The 17,423-nt window shown below is 38.7% G+C and overlaps 4 protein-coding genes and 1 pseudogene across 5 annotated transcripts; 1 reads left to right on the forward strand and 4 right to left on the reverse strand.

The window, feature by feature from the left end:
- Positions 1-748: 748 nt before the first annotated feature.
- LOC117132715 lies at positions 749-5,176 on the reverse strand (annotated as a pseudogene).
- A 98-nt stretch (positions 5,177-5,274) lies between these two features.
- LOC103855428 (mRNA-capping enzyme) lies at positions 5,275-9,262 on the forward strand. The gene is made up of 16 exons (XM_009132414.3): positions 5,275-5,347; positions 5,548-5,710; positions 5,811-5,940; positions 6,027-6,178; positions 6,268-6,351; positions 6,435-6,497; positions 6,574-6,708; positions 6,794-7,015; positions 7,174-7,293; positions 7,400-7,449; positions 7,594-7,756; positions 7,856-7,996; positions 8,099-8,206; positions 8,280-8,378; positions 8,482-8,793; positions 8,888-9,262. The coding sequence occupies exons 2-16, from the start codon at positions 5,609-5,611 to the stop codon at positions 9,008-9,010; spliced, it is 2,004 nt and encodes a 667-aa protein (XP_009130662.1). The 5' UTR covers positions 5,275-5,347; positions 5,548-5,608; the 3' UTR covers positions 9,011-9,262.
- A 691-nt stretch (positions 9,263-9,953) lies between these two features.
- LOC103855427 (mitochondrial succinate-fumarate transporter 1) lies at positions 9,954-11,626 on the reverse strand. The gene is made up of 2 exons (XM_009132413.3): positions 10,944-11,626; positions 9,954-10,697 (listed from the first exon to the last, which is right to left on the reverse strand). The coding sequence occupies exons 1-2, from the start codon at positions 11,343-11,345 to the stop codon at positions 10,158-10,160; spliced, it is 942 nt and encodes a 313-aa protein (XP_009130661.1). The 5' UTR covers positions 11,346-11,626; the 3' UTR covers positions 9,954-10,157.
- A 397-nt stretch (positions 11,627-12,023) lies between these two features.
- On the reverse strand, positions 12,024-13,465 carry LOC103855425. Of its 2 annotated transcripts, none has more exons than XM_009132411.3 (5): positions 13,313-13,465; positions 13,130-13,226; positions 12,582-12,643; positions 12,425-12,483; positions 12,024-12,344 (listed from the first exon to the last, which is right to left on the reverse strand). In XM_009132411.3, the coding sequence occupies exons 2-5, from the start codon at positions 13,207-13,209 to the stop codon at positions 12,327-12,329; spliced, it is 219 nt and encodes a 72-aa protein (XP_009130659.1). In that variant the 5' UTR covers positions 13,210-13,226; positions 13,313-13,465; the 3' UTR covers positions 12,024-12,326. The 2 variants fall into 2 exon arrangements, with proteins under 2 accessions (XP_009130659.1, XP_009130660.1); XM_009132412.3 differs by having other exon boundaries at positions 13,318-13,461.
- A 649-nt stretch (positions 13,466-14,114) lies between these two features.
- Positions 14,115-17,298, reverse strand: LOC103855424 (protein trichome birefringence-like 3). Its single transcript, XM_009132410.2, has 5 exons — positions 15,911-17,298; positions 15,568-15,808; positions 15,307-15,478; positions 14,848-15,206; positions 14,115-14,661 (listed from the first exon to the last, which is right to left on the reverse strand). The coding sequence occupies exons 1-5, from the start codon at positions 16,242-16,244 to the stop codon at positions 14,328-14,330; spliced, it is 1,440 nt and encodes a 479-aa protein (XP_009130658.2). The 5' UTR covers positions 16,245-17,298; the 3' UTR covers positions 14,115-14,327.
- Between the last annotated feature and the right edge of the window lie 125 nt (positions 17,299-17,423).

Here is a 17,423-nt window from a genome sequence, read left to right on the forward strand (position 1 = left end):
AAACCGCAAAAAAAAGAAAACTCGTTAATTTTTGAAATAATTCTAATGTAATATATTAAATTAAATAATTAAATATAATATAGTTAAAATTAATATCAACCATAATGATTTAAATCAACATAAGAGTATTTTGGTAAGTTTGTTTGCTAAACTCATTTGAATGGAAATGAAAATAAAGAAACAAACATAAGATCCATTTAGGTGATTCATCTAGATGAGCTATGTGGATGGACAAACAAACAATCACAAAAATCTGAATGGATCATTTGAATAGATCATACAAATGAATCATTTGAATGGAAATGACAAATAGTGAAACAAACGGCCCCTAAGTACACAGGATGCATCAGGTTGCTGACTTTGGTCTTTCAATTCTATAATAATGGAAACAGCAACTCGTTCCAATTCTCCATGTATTCTTTTGGCGTCACAAACTAGTGATCATGATTATCATATGATTGTTAGTTTTTTCAAAAAATTCCAATTTCTTGCATAATGAGGATTGCCATGATTTACGATACGATACGAGTCTCAGTTTTTGGAATTCAAAATGCTTGTAAATTTAATAATGTGGTTTATTAGTTAAAGACTTTTGGTGATCTCAAGGAAGGCCTTCGCAGTTACCGACGCCGTACGTTTAGGAGAACTTTTATTTTCTCCAGAGTTTTATATGCACAATCTTGCCTAATTATGTTATCATTGGAGCGCTTCCCTTTTGCAACTCCACACACTGCTCTTAAAAACAAGATTAGTTCAACATCAGCAAAAAAGACGCATTATATAATCAACTATACAAATAGTTTGTGCAAAGACCAGATGCTACTATGGGGAAATGATTATATCTAACATGATATAACACCCTTATTTGGAACTTTTTTTAACAGAAAATAGTGTGATAAAAAGGAAAGAAACCACTGATCTATATAGCTCTTTCCATTTGGTTAAGGAATATTTAACTTACACTTCTTCTTCCCCCACATATTTCTCCGTAGTTGTTGTTAAGACCATCACCTAAATTTCCCCATTGCAGAGAAAACTGACAACTCAGAAATGTTTTCTTCAGGTGGCTTCTTCTTCTTCAAGCCCTTCGTTCCCTACAGCTTCATTGTTTTCCCACAAAAACCCATTTTCATTTTTGGAACCTTTCTCTGTTTCTCCAGCAATAGGTGAGACATAAGCAACATATTTTTCTGCAGAAAAGCAACACAAACACCAGATTTGACTTAAAATAACAATCTCGGGACTTGATCAAATGGTTATGACAGATCCACAGTTCAAAAAGGACGAAAAATCCACCCAGTGGTAATTTTTACCAGCCAAGCTCCGAAGAGCATTCTCAGCCGCTTGTTGATGTGCTTCCTTTTTAGTTTTTGCCATCCCAATGCCAATCTTCTCCCCCGTGAACAAAACCTATGCATCATTAACATCAAGTAACAATATTTTTATTTTTTAGAGAGTAATAAGTTAGAATTAGACAAAGGGACTTACTAACTAACAAACTACGAAAGATCGAAAGGTGTCCAGATTACCTCAACTGAAAACTGTAACTCTCTGTTGGTACTCATCACAGTCCTAAACTCCACCTGTAAAAATCGTATATCAGTTCTTCCCATTCGACGAAAAGAATATAAGCAATAGCTCGGCTGGTTATGAAAATATGTACCTTTGAACCGCATCTTCTTCCAATTTCCTGCAGTGCACTCACAAATAAGTGAGACTGCCCACCATTACTCTTTCCACTATCTGCATGATGTTCTCCACCATTTGACACCAGTTGACTCTGGGGGATTCCCCCTTCTGCAAACAGTTTGAAACAAATGATATGTTAAAGGCATTGATGCACTTCGTTCCTAAAGTAGTTGTGAGTCTCAACTTGTGACAGATTCCTTGCAGTTATATTATATCAGATGGGAAACCAGTGATCATCCTATCTAAGCCAGTCTATAGTGTAGCTGAAGATGAGGTACACTGAAAACAAGCTTCATGGAGGAAACAAAAAACTCAGTGTTCCGACAATCCAAATTAATTGCAGGTTGATTACATTAGTTTTGAAACTGGACCATACCTGTTGGTTGACGTGAAGCATTTTTGCCTTTTGAGGTCATCATCCACACATAACTGCAAAGAAAACTCTCAGACCGTAGACAGTATAGTTTTGATGTCGAAAGATAAATACATAGAATACTAAACCTACCTCTTCGCTCCTCAAGTGGGATGGGTTGGTGACAGGAGCAGAACCTTGTATACCATGAGGAAGCTGATTTGAATAACCTCCTGCAGGTCGACCAGGAAAGGAGCTCGGTTCTCGTCATCTACCAACCAACCACCCTGAGGATGCATAGAAGACGAAGGTGGTTGCATAGGAATTCGAGACAGAAGAGGAGGCTGATTGAAGTTCTGGTTTCTTATATCAACACCAGGCCTCATCATAAGAGGTCTTCCACCATCATCAGAAAAGTGAAGCCATCTCGTTTAGGAGCTCCAAGCAAACTAGGTTCTAGATTTTGATTGAACACAAAAGATAGAAAACGTCAGAGGCAAAAATATTAACTGTTCCAAGTTCAAAAATCCGAATTAAAAGTTCTTACTATGAGAAGGTAACAATGCTGCTGCAGTTGTTGTGCTAGCGTTATTTGGTATAACTGCTATCTGCGGCTTGGGGGTTTCAGATTTCTGCTCAGCGTTACTCGTTGCAGGAGTAGAAGAATCAGCTGCAGACCTTCTCATCCCGAGAAATCGAAAAGTCAACACAAAATCAGATTATAACTGACAAAAAATCTCTAATTTTGTATCTATTTTACTGACCGCTTGGTTTAGTCCTGCGTTCCACTTCACCCCCACACATTCCTTCGATAACTGGAGGAGCCAGTTATGTTTCCATTTGAGGCAAAGCCAGGATCCTGCAGAAAAATGTAGCTAGATTGGGCCAAGTTTTCTGTGCATTACATTCTATAAGGATAAAATTCTAACTAAAACTTACCTCTATAATGACATAGTTTCTCACATCCGGTGAAGGGGGTAAAGTTTCCACATCATCTTCATGGTAAACCAAAGATTACTACTCATTAAACTCGCTCGTCAAATTCCCTGGCACATATGTCCAGAACCGTAAGAACACCCGCATGAATTCATTACTTAACACGAAAGAAAAAAAACTTACTTGAAAAAGTAACCTCTGACATTGCATGCAACATTTCTTGCTACGCAAAGAATTGGAACGGGAAGGGCTGTCTGATAAATGGACACAAGAAATTGGTTAGATACCCACATGAAAAATGAAAGGATAAGAGTATTTAATTCTCAGCTTAATAATCAGAATTCAAGAGCAACAACATGCCTCTGCCTGTGGAGCATAATATGGAAGATATGCAGGAACAACATGAACCCGTGGTTGATCCTTGTCCTCCCAAACCTTAACACGATCATCAATAACCATTGCCATTTTAGGGTGGCATATGCCACCTTTGAAGACATTTAACAACGATTTCTTGGCATCTGCTATGCAAAGAGTAAGAAAAAGGTGAATATATTTTTGGTTAAGATGATAAGGTTAGAACTGAGAGGTAAGCAAATCGAACCAGGCACGAGAGAAGAGGCAAAGTATAAACTAACAATTCAGCACAAAAACAGTAATGAAAGAGATGTACAAAATTAAGAAAGCTACCACCAATGGCAGCATGGCCCACCTGCGTACTAAAACCAAAGTCACGGGTATGAAAGAAGCCAGAGATGAGTTTTGACCTGGTTTAACGCATACAATACGATCTCGAAGCTCCTTGAGGCTTATCAGGTGCGCTTCCGGATCGAGTAATCTCCACATTTCCAAAGCATAGTCCCTTTCAGCCATGGTACAAACATAAACTTCAAAGCGTTTCCTAGTGTTTGCTGTCAAATAGCTCCTTAACTCCTCCCACGCTGGTCTAAGTTTTACAAGCACACTAGTGTCACGGATCTGCATCAGAAATAACCCCCAGACAGGAGACAAAAACTTGATTAAGTTCCAGCAAAATCAAAACTAGATTACTCATGTATGGTTAAACGACCTTCTTCCTATCAACTGCCAGACAAAGGTAAGGCCAACACAGAAAGATGTTGTTCTAACCTCAGGATTGATCCGAGTAAGAACGGTATTCTTTTCAGGCAATCTAATGACAGGTCTATAAACTTTCTCGAGGCCGTCAGAAGTAGGGCGGACCTCCTCACGCTGAGCCTTGAGCAAAACACCGTTATCAAAAGCATAGTCATTATCAATATACTGCTTGAGGAGCATCCTATCATCCATAAACCTTTTAAGCTCAGCGGACATTCCATGAATCCTGACAGGATCAACCTCCCGGGAGATCCAAACCTTGAGAGCTTCGATGCGATCCTCAAAGGACTTCATGGTATGGGCAACAATGAGAGTCTCGTCAAGATCAAAGACAATAGAGAGACAGCGAGTGTTGAGCATCCTTAAACAGGAATCGTAGAGACCTAAAGGGAGTGAGAAACACCAGAAACAAGGGAACTTCTTCTCCTTGCTCGGCATCGCCACTAAATGAATCTCCGTTTCTCCCAGCAATACCACCGCAGTCTATAATCACCACCAAATCAAAGTTCATGTTAAAATTGAAACTATCTATAATAATCAATTTAAAATGCTAACCTTCAATTCATGGAAACAGACGGCGTGAAGACGCATCAACTCGGGAGGTTTGACCGGAGCGGAGGACTCGAGCTTGCATCGAACGGAGAAAGAAGCGATAGTCTGGAGAATGGCGAGCGGAGGACACCTCTCGCCGGCAGGAGAAACGTGGTGGATTCGAATCTCGTCGTTAGGGAAGCGAAATTCGTTGTTGCCGGAGGCGGAAGAGACCTGCTTCACATCAAGCTCCCCCAGACGCAACTCTCCGTGGTAGACCACCGATTTCTGACCTAAACGATTCATCGAAAATTCGTCAATACGAAGAACGAATTCGCCAGATTCTGGAGAATGCGTGAGCAAAATCTGCAGATCCAAGAAAATATTTCAATATTTTCTCTCTTCTTGGCTACTTTCTCTGTGATTTTTATTTTCGGTGGTTTTTTCTGAAATTTATTCAACGGGAGCATAGCTTCAGATATTTATAGGCAAGAAGAAGGTGTGTAACCGAAATTACGAAATAACCTGGAACCTATTTACACGTGGCGTAAGATACATCATCGAGTTTCCACCAGCAACGTATATCAGCCGTCCGATATACCCGTGCTTTTTATTACCAACTTTTACATACCGGTTTTACCCTTAAGTATATATTAATGCGAGTGTTGTTGATTGCTGCTCTCTTCCTTCTTTCATCGACGACGACGACGACTCTCTTTATCTCCGGTAGGGTTTTGATTTCAGTTTTCCATATTCCCGCCGTCTTCGATTCTCATCTGATTGATATTATTTGGATTGATTCTCCGCTTGATTCTGTTTGCCTTCCTCATTTTCAATTGAAATCATTAGAAACGGAAAGGATCGTCGCATCTCCTTAACCTTTGATGACTTTGTGTATATATCCTGATTCAATTTACGCTTTGTAGAGAATCCAATTTGGCGATTTTGGATTGCTTTCTGCCAATTTGATTGTCTGCTGCTGCTGCGATGGACCTAAATGCTTCACCGGAGCCCGAGGAAGAGGAGGATCCTTTTCTTAAGAGACGCCTTGAACCCCGAGCAGAGTCTGCTGTTGAGATCGCTAGACGGGTACCATTTGATTCTCTCCACTTCTTTCTTTTCTTTATGATGCTACTGCTGCTGCTTTTGGATGATATTTATATAGTTTTGGTATTTGGTTTAAATTTAGGAGCGTGAAGAAAGAACCAAAAGGATGAGACTTGACAGGCCTTCCCGAAACTCTCACCATGATCACCACCAGTTTCACCACAACAACAATAGTGATACTAGAGTCTATGATAAAAGCAAGATCCCTCAAGGTATTGGTCAACTTTCTCCATACATCGTGTTCCCTTTTACGTTCTTCTATATTCTGTAGTATGATCTTCTTTTTGCTGACAAATAGGTTGGCTGGATTGTCCTGGTTTTGGTCTGGAGATAGGATGCATCATTCCTTCTAAGGTTCCCCTTAGCGAATCTTACAACGAACATGTTCCTCCTGGCAAAAGATACTCTTTTAAACAAGTCGTCCGCAACCAGAGAATCAGTGGACGAAAAGTAATCTCTTCACTTCTTTCTATGCTATGTGCAACTCTCCTCTGACCTCTGTGACCTAAACATACTCTTCTTTCTTTTTTCTATGTCAGCTTGGTCTAGTGATTGATCTAACTAATACAACTCGTTACTATTCCACACTTGACTTAAAGAAGGATGGCATCAAGCATGTTAAGGTGAATGCAATTCATGTTTTTAATCATGTTTGTATCGTCTGCACCACCTCCTTTACCGGATTGCTTTTATCTTTCTTTTATAGATTGCTTGCAGGGGTCGTGATGCGGTTCCGGATAACGTCTCTGTAAACTCCTTCGTCAACGAGGTACTTGTTTCGTCTATTCAATCAACCTTTATCTACTGTGTTAGTAGCTTATTCAAGGACATTGTACTATCCTCAGGCTATTCAGTTCATCGTTAATCAAAAACACCCAAAGAAGTATATCCTCGTCCACTGTACTCATGGGCATAATCGGACAGGGTTCATGATAGTTCATTATCTTATGCGCTCTATGCCCACCATGAACGTTACACAGGTTCAGTTTCTTCACCTCACGCGTTGTATTGATTCATTTATTCTAGAATGGAGAATCTTACCTCTCTGTGTGGCATTCGTGGCAGGCGTTGAAAATGTTTTCTGATGCCCGCCCACCTGGGATTTATAAACCGGATTATATTGATGCTTTATACACTTTTTATCACGAAATAAAGCCTGAGACTGCTACTTGCCCACCAACTCCTGAATGGAAGAGGTCTACCGAGCTTGATCTTAATGGTGATGCAGTTCATCAAGATGACGGTGATGGTGATGATGATGATGATGCTCAGCCTGGCCCTGTCCAAGTACGTGTGGTGCTTATTATTTATTAAGCTCTTAAGTTTAACACCTATTCACAGAAATTTCGATTAGAATCAATATCCCGCATGCAGTTATAAGCTTCAGATGTGCTGAACTGCTGATCTCATTTGTTTGTTGCTGAGTTTGCCTTTTGTGGTTTCAGGAAATCAGTCAGGAGATTGTGACGATGTCAAATGATGACATATTGGGTGATGAAATACCCTATTATCAAGAAGAAGCTTACCGAAAATTCTGTTATAAGATGCTTATGATGAGTATTGGGGTAGAATTCAAATGTTTTATCTGTTATTTTTAGGCTATATGTTCGTATGGAATATTTCATTTCGCCTAATTTTGTTTTTCTGGATTAAATTTTTGCTGTGATACAGGGAAGAGGATGTGCACAATTCCCAGGGTCACACCCTGTATCCTTAGACAGGTATGACTCTGCCTTGTGGTAGTGAATACAATGAAGATTTAGCAAGTCTAATGCTCTTCATTTTAGGGGTTCATTAGTCCTTGTCTCTCAATGTCGTTGAATCTAACAGCTTTTCTTTTTGCAAATACTACTACTTGTGCACAGGGAGAGTTTACAACTTTTGAGACAGCGCTACTATTATGCGACATGGAAAGCAGATGGAACACGTTATATGATGCTCTTAACCATAGATGGTTGCTATCTGATAGATAGGAGCTTTAAGTTTCGAAGGGTACAGATGCGTTTCCCCTGTAGGCACTCAAGTGGAGTGAGTAATTTTTTTGTCATTGCCTAGAGGCCTTATTGTGTGAATATCTAAAACTTGTGAATTCCCTTACCGTGTTTTTGTTTTTGTTTTGGGGTGTAGGGAATACCTGATCAAGTACATCATTTCACTTTGCTTGATGGAGAAATGGTTATAGATAATCCGATGAATGAAAAAGGGCAGGCGAGGAGGAGGTACCTCGTATATGACTTGGTAGCAATCAACGGTGAATCAGTCGTAGAGGTTGGCACTTTCATTATTCCATCGTTGGGTTTTGATATCCGTGTTATTACTTACTGTAAGGTATTTTAGATAACTTACAGTTAATTCTTAAAAATGAACCAGCGGACATTCTGTGAAAGATGGAACATGGTAGTGCACGAGGTGATCAAAGGCCGTGATGTTGATAAGCAAAGGAATCATTGCTACAGATATGACCTGGAGCCTTTTGGTGTGAGTCACCTTTCCTGCCACACGCCATATGTTTTCATTTTCTTTGTTGTTAATTTTTGTTGTTGTTACTTAGGTACGGATGAAGGGTTTTTATTTGCTCTCGACAGTTGAGAAGCTTTTGAAGGGTACCATTCCGTCACTTTCGCATGAAGCAGATGGCCTTATATTTCAGGTAACCATATTCAGATGTTTCTGTTTTTCCTGAACGCAGACATACACACATAGTGATTGCATTTCGTGAGCTGACATATGTTATTGGGGACTAATAAAAACAGGGCTGGGACGATCCTTACGTTCCCCGAACGCATAAAGGTCTGCTGAAGTGGAAGTATGCGGAAATGAACTCGGTAGACTTTCTGTTCGAGATGGGCGAGGAGGATGAAGGTCGCAGGATGCTCTTCTTGTTTGAAAGAGGGAAGAAAAAGCTTATGGACGGATATACGGTTGAGTTCAGAGATGGTTCGGATCCGTCAAGCTACAATGGGAAGATTGTAGAGTGTTCATGGGATAAGGAGAAGAAAGTATGGGTTAGCATGCGTATCAGAGTCGACAAAACTACACCAAACGATATCAACACCGCTCGTAAGGTCAGTGTTTTAAAGCAGACAGATCTATCTGATTTTTAGAAAGAGAGAAAAAATGTTGATTTATTTCCTCGTGTTATTGTGTGTAAAAATATAGGTGATTAAAAGCATAAACGACAACATCACAGAGGAAGTGTTGCTTCAAGAGATAAGAGAGATCATCCGTCTCCCAATGTACGCTGACCGCATTCGAATGGACCTTCGAGCAGCTGGACGTTGAGAATGAGTGACAATATAGGTCTGCAGAATGCACACACACCAGTAATGTTACCTAAGAAATCCAGTCAGAAGACGAGACTGTAAAACTAGCATTGAATCATTATAATCGTTTTTCACAGAAACCTTACCTCACTCGATTAGATCTTTTAAATAATACTATTTTTCTCATCTTTGTCGCCGTGGTTCCAACAATCTATTGTTATATGATTTCTTTTTTTTTTAAACACATAGTTATATGATCAGATCTTATCTTTTTCCCGTGAACTGCTAAACATGTGTTACAAACTTACATGTAACTTTGTTGTATCATTTTTTCAAAAAAAAAAAAAAACATGTGGGTATTATCGAAAGAGAATAACAATAAAAATACCCACTGAACCAAAATTTGTATTGTTATTTCATCCAAGTAGATTTTAATAACAAAGAACATGAAAAATATTAATTTCTAACAATTTGATGTTCGATTTTAGAAAATTTTAAAATAAAATGAGCTCATTTTTTTTATTTTGGAACGCTTAGTTAAATCACTTAAAATATATATATATATATATATATATATATATATATATATATATATATATATATATATATATATATAATCGGTGTTTTATTACAAATTATAATATTCTTTGTTTATTTATATATGTTATATTAATAATTGTATCATATAATAGTATTTAATTTATAATAGTAATTGTCTCAGACTACTACTAAAATTAAAATGGAAGAGTTTGGTAAAATTAGTAAAACTGAAAAATATAAAGTGGCTTTAATAATTAATTATAAAATGGCAATAAAATATATATTTTTTATTGTTCAAAAAAAAATATTTCTTTTTCTGAAAAGAAAAAAAAAGGAGTAAATCACTGCAAAACATGTTGCATTCATTTTTTTTAAAAAAAAATTCAAAATTCGAAGAACAAATATAGTTAACAAAAATCATATCAAACTTTCCAATTCATATAAAATCATATAAATCTTCCTTTAAAATGAAACTAGTCTGAATTGAATACACATCCCTAAGAGTGTGTTTCGTTATTATCAAAATGTCTAGGGGAGAATTGAATTTGGATTTTCCCATTCCTCACAAAAATAAACCAACAAAAAACTCATAACTTGTAAAGAACCAAATGTCTCTCTCACACTCTCTATAAAGGTGCGTTAAGGAGATATCTCTTTTCATAGAGACCAGTGACCTGATCAGCAACAGCCCACATGATGGCTTGTCCAGGAGGAATCCTCATCAGCCTCGGCAACAATCCTCTCCATAGAGCCACTAGTCCTTCCTCAGCATAAATGGTCCTAATGGCGTGAACCATCCCTTTGTATTTCAGCCCACCTTCACCGTCTCTGGTCTGAGCCATCAACCTGGTCTTGACCACATCAAAGGGTCCGGTGCAGAAGGGACCAGCGGTACCAGCTAAGAACCCAGAGATCATGGATTGCCAGGGCTGCAAGGCTTGACCGTCGCCTTCGTGCTTGTTCCACAAGAGGACATCAAAGGAGTTTTTGGCAGTGAACATGACAGCTTGGTTGGTGCCGTTACGCATAACGGTGGGTGCAGCACCAGACCATAGACCCAAAATGGATTCTTCTCTGACGATGGTACGAGCACAGTGGATGGGACCTTTGTACTTGAAAAGCTCGGGACTCAATCCTTTCTGTTGCTGAAGTCTAATCTTCACCACCTGGAGATTTAGAGTGAAAATGAAAACTCTAGAGTACATGGCATGGTCACATTGAAGAGTATTTCAACAAATCTCATTGCTGCTGGCTTATTGATGAGCAAGGTGAATCTGGCGCATGAATAATATCTTTTCCCAACTAACTATTATTATAAAACTATTTTATTTAATTCCAATCACTATCTAAAATAAGCTGGAGAAGCCATGTGATTTGACCCGTAAAGTAAGCAAGAAAAGGGGGGAAGTAACCTCAAAGGGTGTAACAATGGCGAGCGCTTCGAGAACACCGGCGCCGAATCCGGATAGCAAACGGCCGTGGTTGCTCACCTTGCCCGTCTCCGAGTCCTTGAACACGGTCTGGAACATGGCGTTGGATCCCATCCGAAGCGTGTACTTGAGCGTCAGGTGAGTGGCGAACGGCGTCAAACCTTTCCAGAGAGCGCGGACGCCTTCCGTGCGAACCACCGTGGAGCCGCAGTGCGCGATTCCCTTGTAGGCGCCGCCGCGATCTAGCTGGAGACGCGTCTTGATGACGTCGATCGGCTGGAGACAGCACGCCTCGACCACTCCGCCCAGCGAGCCCGAGATTGCCTTCATGTAGGGCGGAATCGACGCCTGGCTCTTCGAATCCGTCTTCGCCGACGACGACATCTCCACTAGATCCTCGGCTGAGATAGAGAGAGAGTGGTTACGTTTGAGTGAGTTATATGCTTATCTCTTCTTTTACTTCATTCGCCTACCCACCTCCTCTCCTGGCCTCTGCTGTTACAGGCTCCTCCTTTATTTTATTTGTTATCTTCCGTAATTAAATTCACAATTAGCAAAATCTTTTCTTGGAAACCCATCAAAACGAATCTTGTTGTATCTTTTTTAATTTATTTTAATAAGCATGAGAGAAAATGACACTCTCTCTCTCTCTCTCTGCCTGTCTTCTCATAAATATTCTCCCAATATTTCTTCTATTTAATAGGGAATTTTTTAAAAAATATTTTGTTTAATACAGTACGTAACAAAAATTATTAAAAGAAGATAAGTAAAAAAAGGAAGCCAACTAAACTTCAACGCACGGCTCATTTTGTGTAACATCTCTCTTTCATCCACCATGTTCAAAGACCCCACTACTGAATCTCTTCCCAAAGTTTGTTCACTCTTCCTTAATCACCTTACTTTTCATTTTCATTTACGTCTTATGGTCTGCTAACTTTCATTGACTTGTAAGATAACAAATCATATATCTTACAAGCATTTGTTTCATTAAGACGACAAGCATATCTCGTTCCAAGTCCTGACTTCTAATTATCCCGTCATGACAATTACGCGTAAAGTTGGGAATTCCCTTCAAATCGAGACCATAATTACACGTTTAAAACGCACAAAACATGAAGAATCTAAGCAACGGAGACACTTGGAATGAATAGAGAATAACAAGCAAAGACTTCACATATTTTCACAAAGCAAAGTAACTCCACTCCGGCCGAATGTGTTTTTTTGAAAAAGAAGAGAAAAAGCTCAAAAGATTGTGTTTAACCCACAAGCTTATTACATTCAAGCATTCTTTTTTTATATATATAGACATAATAGACCCTCAAGGGTGATCCATGTAATACCCCTCAGCTTCGAAAGACTGAATTATCACGGCTTCTTGAAAGTCTGAAAAGTAACAACAGTCATTTAGTTATAAACAGTCTCCTTCAAAAACACAAAGAGTTTTTAAGGGAAAAGAAACTCACATCAGAGTTCTTGGAAAGTTCCTCCATATGCTGAGCCACTTTCTCCTTGCTCTCTGCAGCTGTAAAAAAAAAAAAGCAAATTCCAAAAAGTTGTCAACACGAGGGAGGGAGTAAACATATAAAATTCTTGAGGAGGTAAAGTTTAAGTAGTACAAACCCATTTTAGAGATGTTCTCGATTCTTTTAGAGGTCCTCACAGCAAATCTCTGGAAAGCATGGCTACCAAAACAGAGAGCGAAAATATACAATCAATTTTGGTGAAACAATTAAAGATCGATCCACTGAGAATTCCAAATGATCAAATCAAACAAACAAAATCATAAAACGGGGAAGCTGTCTTAAGATTCAACAAGAGTAATGCCATATCTAAGATCAGAACAAGCCTACAAAATCATCACCAGCAGAAACCTAAAAGATGCATCAGTATCAGTATCACGCAATCAAATGTAAAACAAAGAAGAAAAAAATAGAATCTTTCAATCTTCCTACGCTGCAGCGTATGGGATATATGACGACGCAGCAGACCAGCGTGTAAGTTGAGGCTATCTAGCTTCAATATGAACGAGCCGATGAGGAACTTATTATAATAATCCAATCAGCCAGAGAATGAAGCAAGCTTTTGTATTATAAGGATCCAATTTAAAAAAAAAAAAATTGAAATGATGAATGTAGAATACCCAAAAGAAGATGGAGAAGGAAAGCTACCTGTTAGACAAACCATTAACAATGAGCTCGTTGGCAACGTATGAGATCACTCTCCCAATAAAGTTTCCTCCTCCCGCCATTATTATCTCTCACTTTCCTATCACAACAAAACCCCCAAATCACCACAATTTTTATGGACCAAAAATTCAATCCAAGGAGACAGAAACTCAGCAAATTTAATACCTGACCTGATGATGCAAACGACGGAAGATTGGGGAAGTTTCGAGATCAAACGAAATTCGTGGCGACGTCTCTAAATTCACAGGTTTCAGATTTGTCCATGTATATAATAAACTCGTGACGACGGCGATGACTTGTCCCTTTAGGGTAAACCATCGGACGGTCACATGTCTCTCTTATACAATCTAACGGTCTGTAATCCCCCTTCTTTCCTGGCCCATCGCTTTGTATATGGGCCGACTACATCTATCTTGGCCCTCTTTTTGTTAGTTGACTTGCATGAAACTAGGCCGTTTCGGGTCTCAGAGTTTTTCGGGTTCGGACATTACAAAATTTCGGGTCGGGTTTGAGTCGAATCTTCCCAGATCTAAATAAGTTCGGTTCTGATGTAAAGAAACCTGAAAATAACCGAATAACCAATATATCTAAAACGGGCTCGATTCCATTTGGGTATTTTGTATCCAAACTACCCAAATGTGTCAAAAAATAACCAAAAATACTTGTTTGAATATTTATTTCCAAACTATCATCTTTTATCCAAAACTACACAAAAGTATTGAAAATAACTAATAAATATATATTTACATTTCGGATATCTTCGGATACTCATTCGGTTTTCGGTTCGGATCGGGTTGGATACCGGTTCTTCGGATACATCAATTTAAGATCCATTCGGTTATTTACCCGGATCCGATCGGGTTCAAAACCCTAATTTTTGAGTCGGTTTCGGGTCGGAAGGTTTTTCATTTCCAGATATTTTACCCAGCGCTACATGAAACTGTTTTGTTTTCAATGATGCAATTCATTTAGGACAGGAATGAACAAATTTCTTGCAATAACAAATTTTTGTTCCTTTTCTTTTCAGTTTTCTCCACCTCTTGTTTATGTTTACAACGTTACAATCACATATATTCAAAAAAAATACTGATGACAACACAAGAGCGAGAGAGAGGAGTTGGGTTTTCCCGTTACATCCATCCTTAGTACGTACATGCATGTTTCCTAGCTTTTTATTTGTTTACAAATGAGCCAATAGGATCCGATTCCACGTATCGGGCAATCCAGGGAGGCACCAATGTATGCAATCAGCGTTACGCATTGGATCAGCTCTCTGCTCAGCCGTTAGCATCTTTCCCCCAGTCTCCGTGTAGACCGATGTGTGGGCGTCGATGCGGTACTCCGAGAGCTGCGTGATGTTAATGACAGTCACGTGCGTGGCCATGTGCTTCACGACGCTTGACACCACTTTCATCATCTGCTTGTTCGACCCAGTTCCCCAAAACCTCTTATCTTTTACTGGCTCTGTCTCGTTGAAACACTTCGTCCCGTTTGGCTTCCCCCAATCCGCACTTCTGCACGTTTTACACAACACTCTAGATAATAACTATACAGGCTCGTTTTGATTGTTTTATGTGTGCTAAGATCGTTCTTTGCATGTGTATATATATGGAACCATGCGTTTGCATTACGCATTTACGTTTATAATTTATAGTAACCGTAACAAATAAATAAATCCAAAAACTAGATGTTTTTCTTACCTAGTATGAGTAGGGGACATGGTAGTGAAGAAGACTTTGGTCTTGTTAGAGTCAACGGTAGAGTCAACCCAATTAGCCCATGTCTTGAGCCCTAACCTGTAAGCCACTGGTGTGTCTAATGCCTCCGCACCGCTCTCTCCATTTCCAAATGAACCCCACAAAGCTTTCATTCTGAGTCCACTCATCCACCAAACATATGTGTTGAAAACTAGAATATCAGCTCCTTCCCAATACTTTGATCGATCTTCCACTGAATCCACTTTTACTACCCTCTTCTTCATATCCAAAATCACAGGCAAATCCGTGTTCGATTCCACAATAAACGGTGCCCAGTAAAACTCTATACTCGCATTGTATTCCTATAAAACAACAAAAAAACGTAAGCTTCGCTTGCAACACAAGGTACAGTGAAACCTCACCTAACAAAGGTTGTGAGCAAGTTACAATCTTTAAACATACCTTTGCTTTAAAGACAAAGTATTTTTTGCTACGCTTCATTGATTTTTCTCCTTCGGGTATTATTGATTCCACCAAACACACGAACGACTCCCATTGACTTCGTTGCAAAGAATCTCCGACAAAAAGCAATCTTTTTCCTCTGAGTTTGTTCATTGCTAACTTCGGATTAAATCTGTTTCAAGACAGAAAAAAATTAGAGATTCTGACTCCAAACCGTGAATAGACATAGTAGGCTTCTGAGTATAGATAAGATATAGTCACCGTGGGATAGTACAGTCATCAGGCTGCCATTCCCACCGAAGATAATCAGTTTCTGGTCTTCCATTTTTCATGCAAGAGAATTGACGGTCGATGTATGGACATGATTCATCCGTGTAGAGTGGCTCAGCTGAGCTATTGTAAACCCATTTCCCTGCTGCAACATTACACTCTTCTGGATCGAATTCGAACCTGTCGTCCAGAACATCCATCTTTTCTGATCTCTCCTCTCGAACTTTCTCCTCTGACCAACAAGAAAAATTACATGAGATTACTTGCGTCACAAGAGAGGAAAAAAATCAAAATAAGGCAAACAGAGTTTTGAGATTCGGGTATCCTTTCTTACTAGGTTTCGAGCTGATGTTTTTCCTCGGACAAGACTTTGACCTGAGGAAATTTGAAGAGGAAGAAGACATCAAGCTGATTCTTTCAGTGTATAAGAGAACGAAGAACATAAAACCACATAGAACAAGAACGATGATTGATAGAGGAATCCTGGTTCCGCCCACTGCTCCTCTGTTAGGAATCAAGAAGCTCATAGTGGCGAATCTGGTAAATTTTCTGTTGAAATTAGAGAGAAAGGTGTTTAGGGAGTGTTTGGTTTTTATTTGGGATATTAAGGATTGAGTAGGAGTGAAGCGAAAGGCATGTTTCGATGTGTTGCTTCCATCTTTTCCCATTCTAACAAAGATGTGGTTAGGGAGGTTAAGGTTTTACATGATTGTGTTTTAACTATTGATTAAGATATGTAAACGTGAAATGCACATTGTCATTCATTAGATCAACTTTTGTTTGGCTAAATCCTTTATATGTCTTCCTTTTAACCATACAAACAGAAGAAATGGCGATTTGAATAAATTTTCGCTACTTTTTTTAATAAAACCATCGTGATAAATTTCATAAAATCATTAATTTTTTTTTTGCCAACAGTCATATTTTTTTTTTAATCACTCATTGCTTTAAGCAGTTGAAAATGTAAATTACATCAAAATTGGTGTTGCGTAAATTCTTTTATACCTAGAACTTTGGTGTCAAGCTTAAACATTATATAGAACAAACATAGAGTGACTTACTTGACACACATGGAGTTATTATATAAGCGAATATTAATTTGATAAGAAGGGTTAATTAAATCACTAATCGATAATTCATTCTTCAAAGACGTTTAAAGTTAAGGAACAAATAGTTGATGAATTGTTATCTTGGCCATCAACATCAGAGTAAACGGAGAAATAGATATATATATATATATATTCATTTTGTCAATGGCTCATGAAAATCAAATAAACTTACACCAGCAATAGTTGGTGTTGCTTACAAAACCAACAATAGCTCCTTTTAGTTATTTTCAGTTTGATGATAATTAAATCAATTATTAAAGGCAACACAAAAATCATTAGGCTTCTACTTTCGCAATTAATAATGCATATAGTGGGAAATGTTGCAACATACTTTTCATCAGTAGTCTTTGTTTGATTGTTTCATTTATAGAATGAAGACATAAATTAGAAATGAAGGCTAAAAATTGGAGATGCGGGGTATCGGGGTACCTCTCGCATGCTAAGCGAGCGCTCTACCATCTGAGCTACATCCCCATTGCTTGAAAAATAGAAATTGTCTTTTACCGTTCAAAGGTTATGTGTGAGCTAAGGCTATACAAGTCGAGTTTGATGTTTATGATGACAAAACAATGTATGCGTTTGTGATAGTCAAACAACGTTACGCGCTAGTTTTCTTTAGAGGCGGTCGAATATATCGAAGAGTATTCTCATTCTGCCGGGATTAAATACTTTTATGGAACAGTCAAATCCTATGCGCGAATTTGACATTCAAGACTTTCATGCTCTCACTTTATTAGG

Source organism: Brassica rapa, chromosome A03, assembly GCF_000309985.2.
Source record: "Brassica rapa cultivar Chiifu-401-42 chromosome A03, CAAS_Brap_v3.01, whole genome shotgun sequence".
Classification (NCBI taxonomy): domain Eukaryota; kingdom Viridiplantae; phylum Streptophyta; class Magnoliopsida; order Brassicales; family Brassicaceae; genus Brassica; species Brassica rapa.

Excerpts from the sequence above, each read along its gene's own strand:
- LOC103855428 (XM_009132414.3), top strand. The coding sequence starts at position 5,609 with ATGGACCTAAATGCTTCACCGGAGCCCGAGGAAGAGGAGGATCCTTTT. Across the intron at positions 6,498-6,573 it reads TAAACTCCTTCGTCAACGAG|GCTATTCAGTTCATCGTTAA; the intron begins GTACTTGTTTCG and ends TACTATCCTCAG. Across the intron at positions 7,757-7,855 it reads CCTGTAGGCACTCAAGTGGA|GGAATACCTGATCAAGTACA; the intron begins GTGAGTAATTTT and ends TTTGGGGTGTAG.
- LOC103855427 (XM_009132413.3), bottom strand. The coding sequence starts at position 11,345 with ATGTCGTCGTCGGCGAAGACGGATTCGAAGAGCCAGGCGTCGATTCCG. Across the intron at positions 10,698-10,943 it reads CCATTGTTACACCCTTTGAG|GTGGTGAAGATTAGACTTCA; the intron begins GTTACTTCCCCC and ends CTAAATCTCCAG.
- LOC103855425 (XM_009132411.3), bottom strand. The coding sequence starts at position 13,209 with ATGGCGGGAGGAGGAAACTTTATTGGGAGAGTGATCTCATACGTTGCC. Across the intron at positions 12,644-13,129 it reads GTTAATGGTTTGTCTAACAG|CCATGCTTTCCAGAGATTTG; the intron begins GTAGCTTTCCTT and ends CTGTTTTGGTAG. Across the intron at positions 12,484-12,581 it reads CGAGAACATCTCTAAAATGG|CTGCAGAGAGCAAGGAGAAA; the intron begins GTTTGTACTACT and ends TTTTTTTTACAG.
- LOC103855424 (XM_009132410.2), bottom strand. The coding sequence starts at position 16,244 with ATGGGAAAAGATGGAAGCAACACATCGAAACATGCCTTTCGCTTCACT. Across the intron at positions 15,809-15,910 it reads AAACATCAGCTCGAAACCTA|AGGAGAAAGTTCGAGAGGAG; the intron begins GTAAGAAAGGAT and ends CTTGTTGGTCAG. Across the intron at positions 14,662-14,847 it reads ATGTCCCCTACTCATACTAG|AAGTGCGGATTGGGGGAAGC; the intron begins GTAAGAAAAACA and ends TAAAACGTGCAG.